This window comes from Panthera uncia, chromosome B1, assembly GCF_023721935.1.
Source record: "Panthera uncia isolate 11264 chromosome B1, Puncia_PCG_1.0, whole genome shotgun sequence".
NCBI lineage: Eukaryota > Metazoa > Chordata > Mammalia > Carnivora > Felidae > Panthera > Panthera uncia.
The window spans coordinates 186,082,535-186,098,528 of record NC_064811.1 but is presented as its reverse complement, the minus strand read 5'-3'; the positions used below and the strand labels follow the sequence as shown (position 1 = coordinate 186,098,528).

Here is a 15,994-nt window from a genome sequence, read left to right as displayed (position 1 = left end):
TATTTCTAATGCTATTGCCCTACACATTTAAAAGGTTAATGTTCTGAATCTCTTGGAACAATAAAACAAACTCACAGGTTTCTGACTTAGAAAAACTGAAAGAGAGGGGCGCCTGGGTGGCTCAGTCAGCGGAACGTCCGACTTCAGCTCAGGTCATGATCTCACGGCTCATGAGTTCGAGCCCCGCGTCGAGCTCTGTGCTGACAGCTCAGAGCCTGGAGCCTGCTTTGGATTCTGTGTCTCCCTCTCTTTCTGCCCCTAACCCACTCACATTCTGTCTGTGTCTCTCTCAAAAATAAATAAACATTAAAAAAAAAAGCAAAAGAAAAACTGAAAGAGAAATAGAAATGCTAAAGCCTTTAAATCACCTCTACTCTGAAAAATAAAATATTTCTACCAAAGCAGGGGGAAGGCATGTAAGCTTCACAAATTAATGGGGAAAATTTGAGTCCTTTTCTGAAAATATAATGTATTTCCACGAAAGTGTTAAGATTGGAAACAGAGGTACCAAGTGCTTTAAGAAGAATTTTATTCCCATCAGTGTGGCAGATTAGCTAATGGCATGCCTGAAGTCCAGCCAGAGTCAAAATCTGCTAATCGGGAATGAAAACAGCATCATTAGGGACAAAACTGAGTTTATTCAAGAGCACTTTTCTCAATGAATTTCCAGCCTGAAATGAAATCACTACGTATGTGTATTTAAGAGGATTCTTTTCTCAGATGAATGTGTGATAGCCATCCATCACATCAAATTTGGAAGTGGTTTCCTTGAATGGGAAGGGAAGGGGAAAACATTGAAGATGCGTTTAGCTGGGTGGAAAGCTGTCATTCAGGGTGCCGTTTACTATAAGACGTGTGTGAAAGCTTCTGGAGCCCACGCTGAAAGAGCATATGTGACTAATCAGCGTGAGATGGGGCATATGTGACATCATGAACCGACAGGAAATCCATTAACTACATCATTTGCGCTTCCTCTGGGGCTCAAGAGGTAATTATTTATGTGTAAAACAAAACAAAACAAACCCTTTTTACTCTTTTAGCACTCGGGAGAGCCTGGCTTCCAACACGTCAAGCATTGTTGAAAGTAACCGTCGTCAGAACGTTACCTTGAGCCCGGTGCACGGTGGGGCTGGTCCGGCTTTCAGCTTCCGAGCAAGTACGGACCCCGCGACGAACGAAGCTGAGAAATTACAGAAACCTTCCAACTGCTTGCAGGCTTCTGTTACCAGCGTGTGACTGTCGTTCTGCCTCAGATCTCCTGGCTCCTCCGACACAGCCAAGTTTACGACACTGGGACTGATGTTTACATCTTGGGAAAGACGAGCATCTCGACCGCAGTTTTTGTGTTTACTTAAACTGTGCCGCTGAGTAGGCTAGGGCAAAAAACAAAAATCTTTATTTCGGAGTATTGCTTTTCACATGTATGGCTCTGTAGCAACCGAATAGCAGTAGTAGGGGTGATATGTATACTTTTGCTTCACTGCTTGTAACTGAGCACACATAGGAAAGTCTAGACACTGTAAGTGTGATATGCATTCCAATGTCATGAAGTTGCCAATTCCATTTTTAAATGCCACAGATGCGTGTTGCTCCCAGTCTGTGGTCAGAGGGTGCCACGGAACTGATCCTTGACACTTCCAAAAACAAAAACAAAAACAAAAAAAGCGTAAGCCACCACAAAACGTCAAATGCGAGGGTCCGCCTTGAGGGAGATCAAGGTCAGACTGACCAGAAGGGACCCCAGCCCCTTGTGTGTGAATTGTTCATGCACCAGTCATTTCTCACTGTGAGTTTTCGTGACATGATTTTGCAGGAGCCCGTGGAAGTGTGTCAGAAGGGGTCGTGATCGAAATTCTGGGAGTGTCTGTTTTCAGGATTTTGTTTTTAAGTGTAACAGATGCTTGTCTGAGTTTTTAACCTTCCATAATCACAAACAGGAATATAGGCCTTTGATTCTGAAGTGGACGAAGGAAGGGGATCCCCAGCCTGGCTGGGGCACAGCACTGAGTGATGGAAGAGGGAAATGTGGACTCCTAACTGGTGTTAATCAAATATTTAAGGAAGATAATTTCCTCCTTGTGATACTTATGATGATCCTATCTTACTATAATAGATAACGATAATTAGTTTGTTTAAAAGCAAAATGTTCTTTGTGATACAAATGAAGAGTATGGCCTGGGGATGTTATTCTTTCTAATGGAAGGACATTAATCTATTTTATGTAGTTTTAAATAGAATGCCTAAATTAGGCTATGGGAGATCATTTTTAGTGGTTATAGGAAAGAGCAAATTTAGGGAGAGTTGAACTTCAGGCCTTTTATTCCTGGAAAGATATCTATAGAGAAAACTTTAAAAAGTAATTTTTGATTAGAACTATACATGTGCCCATGTACTTACCAACAGGATGTGCTCATTCTGCAAGTATGGTATAATCCGAACTTGTACTCCCCCCAAAAATCTATCAGAATGACAATTATGCATACATGAACTATGCCAGAGTGATGTTTACAGATACTTTGTAACCAATTTCAGGAGGTGTTTTTAGGCGGATGTATAGTTATTAGGCCAACTTATTTCAGAGTGGTTTGTTAACGTTTTGCTTTGGTTTACAATGTCATGTTGAATACGGAGAAGACTCTAAGCAGCAAAGGAATACAAATAATCGGGCTTCCACTTTACAGAGAAGAGACACTTCCAAGTTCCCCCATTTTATTGAGAACCATGGTAGATACTGAACAGGTATTTGCAGAAGGGTTACATATGACACAAGTAAAGTCTGGCAAAACGTTTTATTTAGTTTAGTGGCACGTGATGTTTGGAGCCACAGACCGTAAAATACATACCCAAAAATAAATCTAAAATCTTTCCGCCTCGGACTTCAGTAATTGGCATAAAAATGTGTGACACATTTCTGCTTCAGTATTAGGTTCAATCCCTAGGGATCTGTTTAAGGAACGCAGTCCTAGACATAGTTGGACTGATTCTTGAAACATATGGATACTCCCTCATGCGTTTTCAGATATTTGCAAGTTGCATTGAGTCAAACTGGACTCATCAAGCTTAGATTCCTTTTTTTTATGCCTATAGTGAAACGTCAGCACGTTTCTTGGTAAGCCCCTATACCACTAAAATGCTTAGGTCAGTTGGCTTTGAATCTCATGCCTTATTTCTTCCAAGGCATGTCCTGATTGCCCAGAAATGAACTATTTGTCTCATGGCTTAAATATGTCCGGAAGGAATGATAATGTATCTAATAGACTATACACAGAGTCTATTTCCTTGGGGAGGTGTATACCATACGGATACTAAATTCTTCTGTCTAAATTCGTTTTGGGTTTTTTTTCCCCCAAAAAACCTGCTCTCAAGCGCTGAATCATACCATCAGTTCATAAATAACGTAACCATTGAAACAATACATCAGCCTCTAGTTGATCCTCTGAAAATGGCCATTATTATAATCAAATGCTGTGTGGACAGGAAAGGAAAGCATTACCCTTTAAGAGAAGCTTTAAAATATGACTTTATCAATAGTTCACAAGAAATAGGTTTACAGAAGATGTTATTCAAATAAAACGTGTATACCATTAGCCTGATGCTACGGGGTACATGATTTTAAAAACAACTAGAAACTCCCTTAGACCTGGAGCCATTAGCGTAGAAAAGATGGGCTTTAAAGACCGTACGATGGAAGCAGACATTCCGTGTGGAAATATCCCTGTCTGAATCTAATCAGGATTCTTGGATGGGGGAGGAGTGAGGCGGCAGGAAGCATGTTACAGATGTGACCCGAGATGGTCAACGGTGAGCTTCTCAGTGACCAAACGCTCGGCCCGCACCAACGTTGCCAGCACCCGTTTCCTCCCCTGCGCTGATAGCTTTGTGTTACATGGCTGCTTATCCAGTCTTCGCTTAGAATTTCTTAGCTGGAAGGTTTACAAAACTGAATCTGGTTGAATCTCTGCGTAGCGTTCAACTTTCAAGGGTCAACCCATCTGTCGGCATTTTGCACACGTATGTATTATTATGATACAGCATATTACTTTATGGTAATTTTTATTTTTACATAGAACTACCTCCATAAATTTGATGAAGCGGCAGCAGTGTGTTCAAGTGTATTGTTAGAAAAGCAAAGTTGAAAATTTTCGTGAACATTCGGCCATGGCGTTCTGTGTGTGTGTCAGTGGCTGCCCGTGTGGGCTCGTGACTTTTTCATGGCCGTGGTTTTGTTTTACGGCATTATTTCGCTTTCAGATGTAAACCTGTCTCTCCTCTCTATCCCACAAAAGCACACTCGATTTTGTTAGGAACGAAACGAAGTTGAAATTTCTTGTCTTTCCACCCCACCCCACCCCACCCACCCCATTCCTGCCAAGAGTTCTCTCTGGCAAAGAGCCGATTGGTACACATAATTTAGCCAGCTCTCTACTCCTGAAAGAATCCAATTTGAATTCTAGGTTTTCAGTAGAAGTCACACCAGATATGTGGACCGTGCCGGCTTTGAAGTACTTTGGGCCTCGCTGCCTTCATGCACACGCTACCATATCGAGCCCAAACTTCATTTTAATTAAAAGAGCAGTGCTGTGTACTCACCACGTGTGCTAAATAATTTGTATTCCATTTTCTATATTTTGCACATCTCAGGGGACCTTAATGAGCATATGAAAAGGGGGGTGCCATCAAATAGAGAAAACTAACAGAAGAGCTGAATGGGGACCAAGCAGGATAAAAATACCAAATTACTGCTTCTCTGATGTTGTGAAGCTCAAGTTCAGGAAGCATAAATTGAAAGTTAAGCTGAAGTAACGATGATCTGAACACCAGCTGTTCCCAAGTCTCCCTTTCTTAGAGCCCAGCCAGTGGTTCGAAGATGTAAATTTAAATTATATCGCAATCGCCATGGGGAAGAAAAAACCCTGTTTGATGAAAAGAAAAGCATTGTGCGTTTTTTGGTTTTTTTTTGTTTTTTTTTTTTTTTAAGTTGGCACAGCTCTGTAAAACCCTACCCAGGACAAACCACGTATTGCCACCAAGTGTACTTGAAAATAAAGTTTTTAACTTAAATTATAGGCGTCTTGCTCACTATACAATAGTGAACCTATTTTGAAAAGTCTCACCATTTATAACATGGGCAGCATTTGGAGCTTGATTAAAAGCCAACAACAAACTATCATAACTTTGCCCGTTCATTTTGGGATCTCAAAGTGCTTCCAAAGCATTCAATTAACAAAGCAGGTCCTGTCTGTAACACTCATACTTGAAATGGACAAACAGAAGGAGTGACTTAAGATTACCCAGAAACTCAGTGGCAGCTACCAGTGACCTATTTTCTAACTGTCTGATAGACCATCATGAGAAATCACTAAATATAATGCTATTTTTTCTGATGTGTGCTAATAAAGTCAAAGAAAACAAATACAACTGTACACTTTTGTCCATTTTCATTCAAAAAGTTCAGGGTGTTTGGAATTTTACAAAATCCACCCAATGCCATTGTGGTCAGAGGCAGATCCCAGACATACACCCTAGTTTACAGTTTCATCTTGGGCTTCTTTGATTCCTGTGCTAAAATACCATCTTTCAGGAACATGTGCTCCTGGCAGTGGAAGGTGCTGAAACAGAAATCGTAATTTAAAACTTTATCAAGTACTCTTCACAGTGCTACTTTTAGCACAACAGAAATTCAGTACAACGTATTGAGTCCTACCTGTAAGAATCTGGATTTCTGAGGGAGCTGATCTAGTTCTAAGTGTTTTCTCAAACTAGGAGATATCAGATCCTTGCTGGGGACCTTCTCCATTGCCACGGGCCAGGCACAGAACCAGCCGGAAGCATGCTGTCAGGCGACAGCAGACCCCAAGCAGAAGTGATCCCGTCTTTTCCTGTCCCTCCCCGCCCTCCTCCCCCACTCCGCCCAGTACTGTCCTGCCCATTCTCTTCTTTCTCTTCTGTTCTTGAGACATGCTTCTGCACGTGTTTAGGCTCAGGGAAGCCAAGACACAGGAAGGACGAATGCAAAAGCAAGGAAACCACTGTTTTGCTTTGGGTTAATAAAATATGGGCAGGAAGGAGATTACGATCAGTCTGATCTTTGCCAAATAAGATAAAACAATCGGCTGTCACTCCGTCATTCTCCCAGAAGGTTCTACAGTATTGATACATCTAATATTTTCCCATAGATTTTTATTTAGGAGACACTTCATAAATTATATATACGAAAAATTTCATGGTTAAATTTCCCAGTGTGTTGAAAATAGGCATTGGCATGTCCCTGATTGAGTTAATCTCTGCGTCTTTTTTAGCAGCATCCCAGAGAGAGAGTCCCCAGTGATTGCTCCTCCAACACATAAGCCTGTGTTTTCACAGTTGTTCTATGACTTACAGTTGCTGATTTGCAAGGTAGAGAATTCTACGAGGCTCATGGGGGACTAAACTTTCTTATGATTGTATATTATCAGTTATAGGGCTTTAATTGCTCATTGTTGGCTGCAGATGTGAACACACATACGCACACACGCACACACACCCTGCCAACGAGGGAAGGGGGAGTTTCGCGAGTGAGGCAGCAGTGACCCTGGAAGCAAACGTAAGGCTAGAGGCTTGGCCTGTCCACATACAGTGCCTACGCCTCCCTGTCCAAAGGCTGACCTTGGCACCCCATTCCTTGCTCCCACCAAAAAGAGGTACCAAATCTGAGATCTGAGAACTCCTCCAGGGTCAGTCCTCTGCAGTTACGGAAAATTCATGAAGTCCACACTCCGCAGCTGCTTGCCTGCCTTTCCTCGGAGGTCCTGCCTCCCTGCCTCCTTCCCGTTCCCCCTCCTAGATACCGATACACCGCCACGGTTTCCACACCGGAAGCGCAAAACAGCGTGTGGTACTGTGCACACATGATGGGTTAGGACTAGAGCTGCCCTAGGGTCACCTTCATGTAAGTATTGACAGCTACAAATTAAGGTCCTTAGAGTAGTTGACATAGATACTACTTTCTAGAAGAGAATTAAATTTCAACATTAAGTTTAAAGGGATCATAATTCTGCAGGTATCTTTCTCTGAGTGACTGAATGTGACTATTGCATTAGGGTAAATGAATTAAGAAGTGCAAGTGGGATTTACTGTATGTTAGAAAGGAGTTTTGCAGCCAAGACTGCCTTGAATAAAATGTGTTTGCACTGAAAAAAAAAAAAACTTTAAATTACTTGGTCTCTGGTTGCTGTAAAGGTCATCCAAGATGGATGTTCTGTTTATATTGTATAGTATTTCATATGAAATAATTACAGTTCATGAAATGTCTTCCCTAATGTTACTGATTTATGACAGCACATTTGTAACATGGTTTTTATCGTGCCGGTGTGCCATATTGTAAATGATGATTGACTTGTCATGCTTAGTATAATAACTTAAAAGGAAAAAAAAGCACAGGGATTTTTGTAAGTCTATATTTGAAAGTCCCTCCATATGGTAATATTGCGTTCATGTTGTTTATGTAGTGTTGTGTGAAATATCCATTTTGGATTGTGTTACTTTTTAAGATATTAAATAACATTTGGTTATATGTCTAAGTGGATTTTTTTTGGTACTTGAGCGAAAATAGGTGAGACCAATTTATTGCTCTCAATTAACAGGAGTTCGTAGCAAAATTTTTATTGCACAGTCTTAGTGATTAGAGCTTTTGAATGAAAACAACTGAACACAGAAATATCTAATCAGAATCTTTTTCCAGGAATGTTGAAAAAGACACATTTTTGGCCAGCTATTCAAATTTAAGAGTTAGGCTTAGAGACACAAAGGATTACATCTTCTGTGAAATCAGAAAGCGGTGTGGTTGGTTTGTTTTGTCGGCCCTCAAATCACAACTTCTGTCCCCAAATAAACGTGATCCCCTCCCCCATGAGCACCCAGCGTCTATTCACATATTCCTGGAAGGTGCTTGTACAAGTTTGCAACTCCTCCAGAACCTACCACTCTTTTGGCTGTCCACAGTGGTAAATCTTTGTCCTTGGAGAAAGGACTCCCTTTTTTCAAACCAAAAGTAATCCTCCCTCAAGCAAACGATGAAGTTCGGCAACAGCGGTGTTAGTCAAAAACAATCGCAAGCTATAACGTTGAGCCTGATTTTCTTGTAAAGGCAATTACCCAAAGCAGACCTCCGATGATAGAGTCATTTGGGTAAGTGTGGGGAACCCAAGGTGACCACTTTGAAGAACAGGTCCTGTTTTAGTTTGCGAATAGTTTGAACTGTCTCTATTCAGACACCCCCTTCTTCAAGCACGAAGTTAGCACGAGCTTACAATACCGGAACAATAAAGGTGATGGCGTGTTCCCTTCAGAGCGATCCAGTGAACCAGACACATGGAGGAAATGTGACTTCAGAAGATGGAAGGCAGGATTCTGACTCCTTTGAGAGAATGGTCACAGTTCATAAAAATCTTTTCTTTCCAAAGGAAATGGTATGGCTTTAACTTATTTTTAAGTGTTTAGAGTGGTGGGATTTTTTTTTTCCCTCCATAAAGAAAAGCCAAGCAGGGTACTTAATACGTGCCTCCTGCCCTGTTACAGCTGTGAAATCGAGAGCCACTGAATCATAAAAAGAAGGTATTCACCTGACTTTAATAATTTATTTAACTGTGAAATCATATCCCTACTGTGGGGATACTTGGATTTCATGATATTCCCCGTTTGGGCCCAGTGGCTCCAGACTTCTCCTGTAAAGCAAATAGTTAATCAGGTAACACATGGAATAAGTGTGTGTGATGAATATTTAGAGGCCACATAGCACCAGACAGCAATTCCAAGAAAAATCAAGGCACCTGCACTCCAGATAGGCTGAGCAGGCTTTTCTGGTGAACCTTGTTAAAAGAATGGCATTAGAAGTGCCATGTCAAGAGCAAGAGGCAGATACAATGCATTAGATAAGAGAGGTCAGGTCAGAGATGCTAATGTGGAATTACAAGGAAAGAACAGTAACTGCTGATGTTCAATGAAGAGCAAATTCTTCCCTCCTCAGATCCAGGACTTTGGGGCTGGTGTCTGTGGCTCACGGGGAGTGAAGGCTGGACTTCAAACCAGCCTTGGCCTATCCAGGTGACCCTTTGGATGGTTTCTTAGGCAGCCCCCAATTCCACCCAGCACGTTCCTCTGAGGTCAATCTTCCATGTCTCCCTGTTTCTCTTCCTTTGTTGTGAAGCTCCATGCATTGTTTTTCTTTCCTGTTTCCTTGGGTTTATTTTACTTTGTTACTCTTTTCTCTATGTTTAACCAAGAGTTTTTATTTGTTTGCTTGTTTGTAGTTAGGCTTTCTTGTCTAATGTTTGGACTCCTTCCTGGTCTCAATTATTTATATGAAAGTATATAATTATTTTTATATTTTGAAATTTTGCTATATATTAATTATATATATTTACATAATATCTACTAAATATACTATAGATACAAGATGTATGCATTATAGTATATAATATATAATGTTACATACATAATCTGCATGTAGTGACAATTGATAACTAGTATTTTAAATTTCGTATTTATATTGCCCTACCCTCCTTGGATCCACAGGCCTCTGTCATCCCTCAACCTCACTTCCACACACCTTTGCACTAAAAGCTTTTGGTTCTCCAACACTTGGATAGAAATCTGCCACCAGCTGATTCATCAAAGGTCTGCTAAATCACTGGCAACTTCCGGATATGAGAGATAGATGATCGATAGATAGATAGATAGATGATAATGCATTAGACCAAAGATCTCTGTATAGTCTATAAATGGCAATGAAAAAAAAAAAAAAGATGTCATGCAAGAGGATATAGTTTGACTTCTGTGTGACTCCCTTTTAATGATGTGTGTTGAGAATTTATTATCTTGGGAAATTATCTTTGAACATTTTTACAGCTATGCTTCAAGCCAGCACCTGCCATTCTTTACTATACCCTATATTGGGGAGGGTGGAAACCCCCTGAAAATCACTTTCTTTAAAATTAATAATAGGTCAGGGGCACCTGGGTGGCTCGGTTGGTTGGGCGTCCGACTTCGGCTCAGGTCATGATCTCCCAGTTAGTTGTTTCTAGCCCCGCGTCGGGCTCCGTGCTGACAGCTCAGAGCCTGGAGCCTGCTTCGGGTTCTGTTTCTCCTCCTCTGTCTGCCCTTCCCATGCTCATGCTCTATCTTACTCTGTCTCAATAATAAATAATAAATAAATATTTTAAAAAATTAATAATAGGTCAGTGGTTTCTAGTATGGAAAACCTCAGTCTCAGTTATCTTCCATCAAGGTAACATCCCCACTCGCCATCCAGCTAGATTGTGAAGGTATCAGTGGTCTGTCCTGCCCAGTGTGGCTTCCTGTTGTCTGTTACTGTTGACAAGACATGCGACAGGTTAACAAATACTAAACGGATTGGAGATGACAGGGTTTTGTGTTTTTTTCCTTTTTCCCTTCCTATGTTATTTGATAGCAGTTTGTTAAGACTTCTGTGTTGAATGTCAAGAGATCAGTATTCAGATGCAGAAGGTACCGGGATTCCCAGGGATAGAGCGATGGCCTTGGAAACAGAAGATTCCATTTCTACAGTTAGTGTCCTCCCATGTCTCCTTCAGTCTTTAAAAGGGACCAAATTGGGTGGAGTAGGGGCTACCAGCTGGCCTCAGAAGTCAGGCAAATGGGTATGATAGACATTATCTTTTACAATTGACTTTTGCTCTAGCCAATTAATTGGGAGATCTACTAATGCTTTCGCTTCCCTAAAGATTTCAGCAGCCAGAATATTTTGTAGAGAGCCTACTGAGAGCAAAACACTTCCACTGTGTTTTTAACGCAAACATTTTAGAACAGCTTTAGAATTACAGAACTACTATGACAGTGATACAAAGAGTTCCTGTGTACCCTGTACCCAGTGTCCCGTACCATTAACATCTTACATTATATGGTACAGTGCTTGCAATTAACGAACCGATATTGATGTTATTGTTAACTAAAGCAGTACTTGATTCAGATTCCCTCAGTTTGTCCCTACAGTCATTTTTCTGCTCCAGGAGCCCAACCAGGATACCACATTACATGTAGTCACTGTGTGTCTTTAGTCTCCTCTGGTCTGAGTTTCTGAGACTTCCTCTGTTTTTGATGACCTGGACAGTTGTGAAGGGTGTGGATCAGGAATTTTGCACAAGGTCCCTCACTTCGGGTATGTCCTCTGCTTTTCTCACGGTCAGGATGGAGTTGTGTGTGATTGGGATGAGGGGGTCACAGAGGGAAAGTGCCATTCTCCTCATACCGGATCAAGAGTAAATACCATCAATGTGACTTATCACTGTTGACGTTAACATCGATCACCTCGCTCGAGGTGATGTTCATCAGGTGTCTGCAATGCGAAGTTATTCTTTTCAGCTTCCACACTGTACTCTTGGGAAGAAAGTCAGTATACTCAGCTCACACTTAAGGAACAAGGACTTAAATACTCCATCTCTGAGGGCAGAGTATCTAAATAGATTGCTTGGGACTCTTCCGTACAGATGTCTCTTCTTCCCCAATTTACTTCTTCAATCATCTACTGCCATCAGTATGGATGCATGGATATTTACTTTATACTTTGGGCTACCCTCCATTACTACTTTATGTTATTACTCAAATGTGTCCACCATATGCTACTGATTGCTGTTTCGGTGGGCTCATTTGACATACCCCCATTATTGCCGTTGATCGTTTACTTGGTTTCCTAACTTTCTAACTTTCTGGCACTTCCTAACTTTCTGGCACTGTAAGGCTCTAGGCTTATTCTGTATGTACTGCCCCAGACTTGGAATCAGCCACTTCTCCGGGGAGCTCTGGTTTCTTTTACTGGATGGTATTAGAAACCAAGATCTAGTAGTAGGCATTCCCACTGCTGCGGGGGAACCATTATTTCCAGGACCTCTCAGCTGACAGAGTATGGAGATATAAGTGTGTGTGCTAACCTGTGTATATGGGTGTCTAGAAATATTTCCATCTGCAACCATCTGTATCTCTGGTAAGCTAAATGTGGGTTCCTATTGATGTATCCAACTCTAATCCGTTACTAGCTGGATCACTGTAGCCTCCTGCTTATCTGTAACCCCCTACTCCAGCAGTGAGAAACCTCGCTCCCAACACATTATTTACTCAATTGTTCAACTGCAGTATACATGGAGAGCACTTCATCTACTGAATTTTACAAAACTGATTAGGTAATTGTGGATGATGAACATGGAAGTAAAAAAAAAAAAAAAAAGGTGGAAAGTTCTCTCCACTTATCCTAGGTAAGTGGCTTACTTAATGTGACAGAACAGGGACGATCACAAACTTACCGGTCTTATTTGGTCTGATGGGACTGTTATAAAAATTTTAAGGTGCACGGGGGAAGAAGCCAATACTAATAATATTTAATGTGTATTTCTGCTCGTATCACATGGTCAATACTTGGAGGGAAAGTGGTATGCTGGCTCAGTGGTGGCAGGCCACGTGTTTGTAGGCCCCTGCTTCCTTCTCTCCATTTCCGGTCTCTGCATAGCTAAATCGTAACCACATCTCAAGGTGCAGATCAAATACCTTCTCTCTCACAAGTGCTCCTCTGAACACCCCTTTCCACTCCCAGGCCCTGACAAAATATGGCTTCTTTCCCTTCCTTACAGTAAGTACGACATTCATCATTCCCAACCGTGTGTTCTCAATTTTTGTCTTAACGTCAGGACCTCAGACTCCTGCCCACGACCATGACCTCAGCTGAACAATTTATGCCGCTTTTATGCTACCTCCTCTGGTCATTTTTTTCCTCAGTGGCCCTGAAGAGCTCTGAGAGCTTCAGCAGGCTCGGCTGTGCCAGCAGTGGGCTCCACGTGACACGCCCAGAGGGATTTCAGAAACGTTGAGCACTTTGCTCCCGCCCGCCTCGAACCTAGGCAGCCTTCTGGAAACGTGCTCGCTGGCTGTGGTGCTCAGCCTGTGTGTCTTCTCTCTCACAAAAGAAAACCAGCAAGTAAGGTGTGGCTTTGGAAATGTCAAAAAGCTGTGAAGAGATGAAAAGCCGAGTGGATGGCTTTTGTCCCTTCTGGTGATCGAATACGCTGTGGGAGCCCGCCCCTCCGGTCCAGGGCTGTGACCCCAGGGCTGTGGTGTTCCTACTTGGTGCCTGCAAAGAAGGGAGAGGAGTTACGAGAGGTGGTCAAGAGCCACTGAATCTGCGGGGCAGAGGAAGCCACTGGTGTGTGTGAAAGGACAGAACTTGCTCTGTGAGCGTGTAGTCTGCTTGTGTCTCCGTGGCTCTAAGGTTGTGTTTCTGCACAAAGCGGTGGGAGTATTTATGACCATCGTCCACAATATGTTTCCTTTTAGCCGTATCTTCAATCTAAAGACAGCTATTGTTTATGCAAACTTTCCATAGAAGTCTAACGAAAAATTTATTTCCTGTCTTGATTTTGAGTTTTTTCCTGATCTTAGCCACGTTTTTCTTTCTGTTTCTTATCATTTCTTCCCCCGATCTCCTGCTCCTTCCCTTTCTGCCATCTGTGAGATTTTGACTACAGCTAATTTTTCATTTTAATGTTCTCATTTCTCTCCCCTTTCCCCCTCACACGCTTTTAAAACAAGTCCTTGGTTTTGCTTTCTTGATAACCTTTTCCTTATCTTCCCACAACGGTGTCCCTAGCTATGGCTAACTCATTTAGTAGCTGTACTGTGGGTAGTTTAAAAGCTTGACCAGGGAGTTCTACTAACAAACTACTTGCTATTACTTCCAGATACTCAGGTTAGCTGGAAAAAAAAAAAAAAAAGTCTTGTCCTGGCTTGACATAACACTGAAAGTCTCCCAAGCTCTAGTTTACCTGCAGTGTTGGGGATGGTGTCTGCAGCAGAAGTGTTTGCAATGTTTTCCTCTGGGCACCAGGGTTCAGAAACCAGGACTGGAGCCCTGTCCTGGGGTGTGGTTTGGGTCAGGGTGAACCGAATGACCACAAAGTCAAGTTCTCACTTTGGGGAGACATGGTGTTGTGTAGTATCTTCCAGATCCACGCTTGAAGGTCTTGCCTCTAGGAATATACACCCTTTAATTCTCTGTATGTTCCAGTTTTCCTTCAATAAGCACAAATTATTTGAAGGTCAGAACAATGTTTAAGAATATAGTAAAGGGCAGGCCTCATCTGTGTTAATACTTCCTTCCTGGCCACCTCACCTTGGACGGGTGCTAAACTGCAGATTTCTCTTTATAAGAAGGCTTGTTAATTTTTCAAGCTGCAGCTCGATGTGCTTCTCGCTTTCCAGAGCAAAAATGTTCTCCTGGTCTCACTAAAGTGCAATCCAAAATTTCTCCATTACAAGGTAAAGTTAAGAGGGGAAAAAACTAGGATTAAAGGGAAGGGTTGTTTGGGCACCGAGTAGAAGCCATACTGAAGGGGAGACAAAGGAACCCTGTGTAGCCATTATAAGCTGGAGGCTCGGTTTGCTCTCCTTACTCGTTACTTTAGAACTTAAACGTTCTTCCCAAATGATTTGTCACAATGAACTCATTCTTCCTCAGAACCTAAGTGGGAATCTTGAGATCGTTCTTACTGTGCCTGGAAATCCAGTGACTGTCAATGTGTGTACTGCTTGATTAAGCTGTATCATAATTTGTAGTAAATCTATATAAGTCATAGACTTTAAAAAATACTACCCCCCACCGAAGGCTGTCCATTAAAGGGGATGCATTCTCAAATTTAGGGCCCATTGTTGTAGACTATTTTTGTTTTGTTGTGATAGACTGGGTTTTGCAAAGCTAGCTGAATGAATGAAGTTTAAATTTAGTAGTGCCCTGAATACTGCTTCTCTAAATTCAGAAATTAGTAACACACCGTTTGAGGAAGGAACCTAACTCAGAAGAAAGGTTAAACACAAATATACCTGCATGTACTGTAATATCATTTGAATGTCAATTTTGATACAGCAGGTATTTCAAGCAGCAAATGTTCATTGCTTTCATCTTGGCGGTGCGGCATCCCAGGGGGTTCTAGAAGCACAAAGTGAAAGACATGATCATCGTCTTCTAGGAGGTTCAGAACCCAAGGTCACCCTTACACCTGGAAAAGCAGCAATGCAACCAGGTTGCACGATGTTCGCAATAGCATGGGAGAGCATACCCACCCGGAGCAGCTCCGGGTTCCAGAACCACCCCTCCTGCTCACCAGCTGTGGGGTTCGGCAGCCGGCTTCACTCATCTGACCTCTGAGGTCCAGCATTATGGTCTGCTAGAAAAATGGGGACAGATTCTGCCTTCTCCCCTCACAATGGCATCTGTGAGGATTACGATTCCATGAGACCCAGGAAAACCACACACAGTGGACAAGGAACAAACCCAGTGCTGTGTTATCATGCAGGTTCAGAGGAGACTGCGCCCTGCTGTTGTACTATTCTGGCAGACGGGTTCTTTTTTTTGTTTTCAAGTTTGTTTATTTTGGGAGAGAGAGAGAGAGAGAGGGAAAGAGAGAGGGAGGGAGAAAGCACAAGCAGGGGTAGGGTAGAGAGAAAGGGAGAGAAGGAGAATCCCAAGCAGGTTCGAGGAGCCCAATGTGGGGCTCGAACCCATGAACCATGAGATCATGACCCAAGCCAAAGTCAAAAGATGGATGCCTAACCAACTGAGCCACCCAGGTAACCCTGGCAGACGGATTCTTACAATCAGGATTTAAGCTGGACCTTTAATGAATGTAAGGACAGAGTGGCCCAAAGAGTATTCCAGGCATGTTAAAAGCAGGAGTGGCAAAGATACATTTACAAGACAGTATATGTAATTCATCTGCCTTTAGACTTCATGTTTATTATCATGAATGCTATGAGTGTATGTGGGGGAAGGGGAACTAACATTACATATAAATTTTCAAACATGATTTGGCTACAGAACATTAAAACCCATCACGGGAAGGTGCCACAGTGGACGTTTGTCATGTGCTATTCTTTATGCCCGTGTTTACAGATGGGGCCACCACATATCTTTGCTTCCAATTATGGTCTCAAGTCTACC

The 15,994-nt window shown here is 42.1% G+C and overlaps 1 protein-coding gene and 1 long non-coding RNA gene across 4 annotated transcripts in view; one reads left to right on the top strand and one right to left on the bottom strand.

Moving 5' to 3' along the window:
* STOX2 (storkhead box 2) overlaps positions 1–7,185 on the top strand; it is a 117,280-nt gene extending 110,095 nt beyond the window's left edge. For 2 of the 3 annotated variants that reach the window (XM_049632538.1, XM_049632539.1), the window contains exon 4: positions 1,041–7,185. In XM_049632538.1, coding sequence (XP_049488495.1) covers positions 1,041–1,236 — 196 coding nt within the window. In that variant the 3' untranslated portion in view covers positions 1,237–7,185. The remainder of the gene's footprint in view (positions 1–1,040) is intronic. The other variant, XM_049632540.1, reaches the window with a different exon arrangement.
* Positions 7,186–12,374: 5,189 nt separating this feature from the next.
* On the bottom strand, positions 12,375–14,137 carry LOC125923921 (uncharacterized). Its single transcript, XR_007458198.1, has 2 exons — positions 13,824–14,137; positions 12,375–13,132 (listed from the first exon to the last, which is right to left on the bottom strand). It is a non-coding gene; the product is annotated as an uncharacterized LOC125923921 (long non-coding RNA).
* Positions 14,138–15,994: the final 1,857 nt, after the last annotated feature.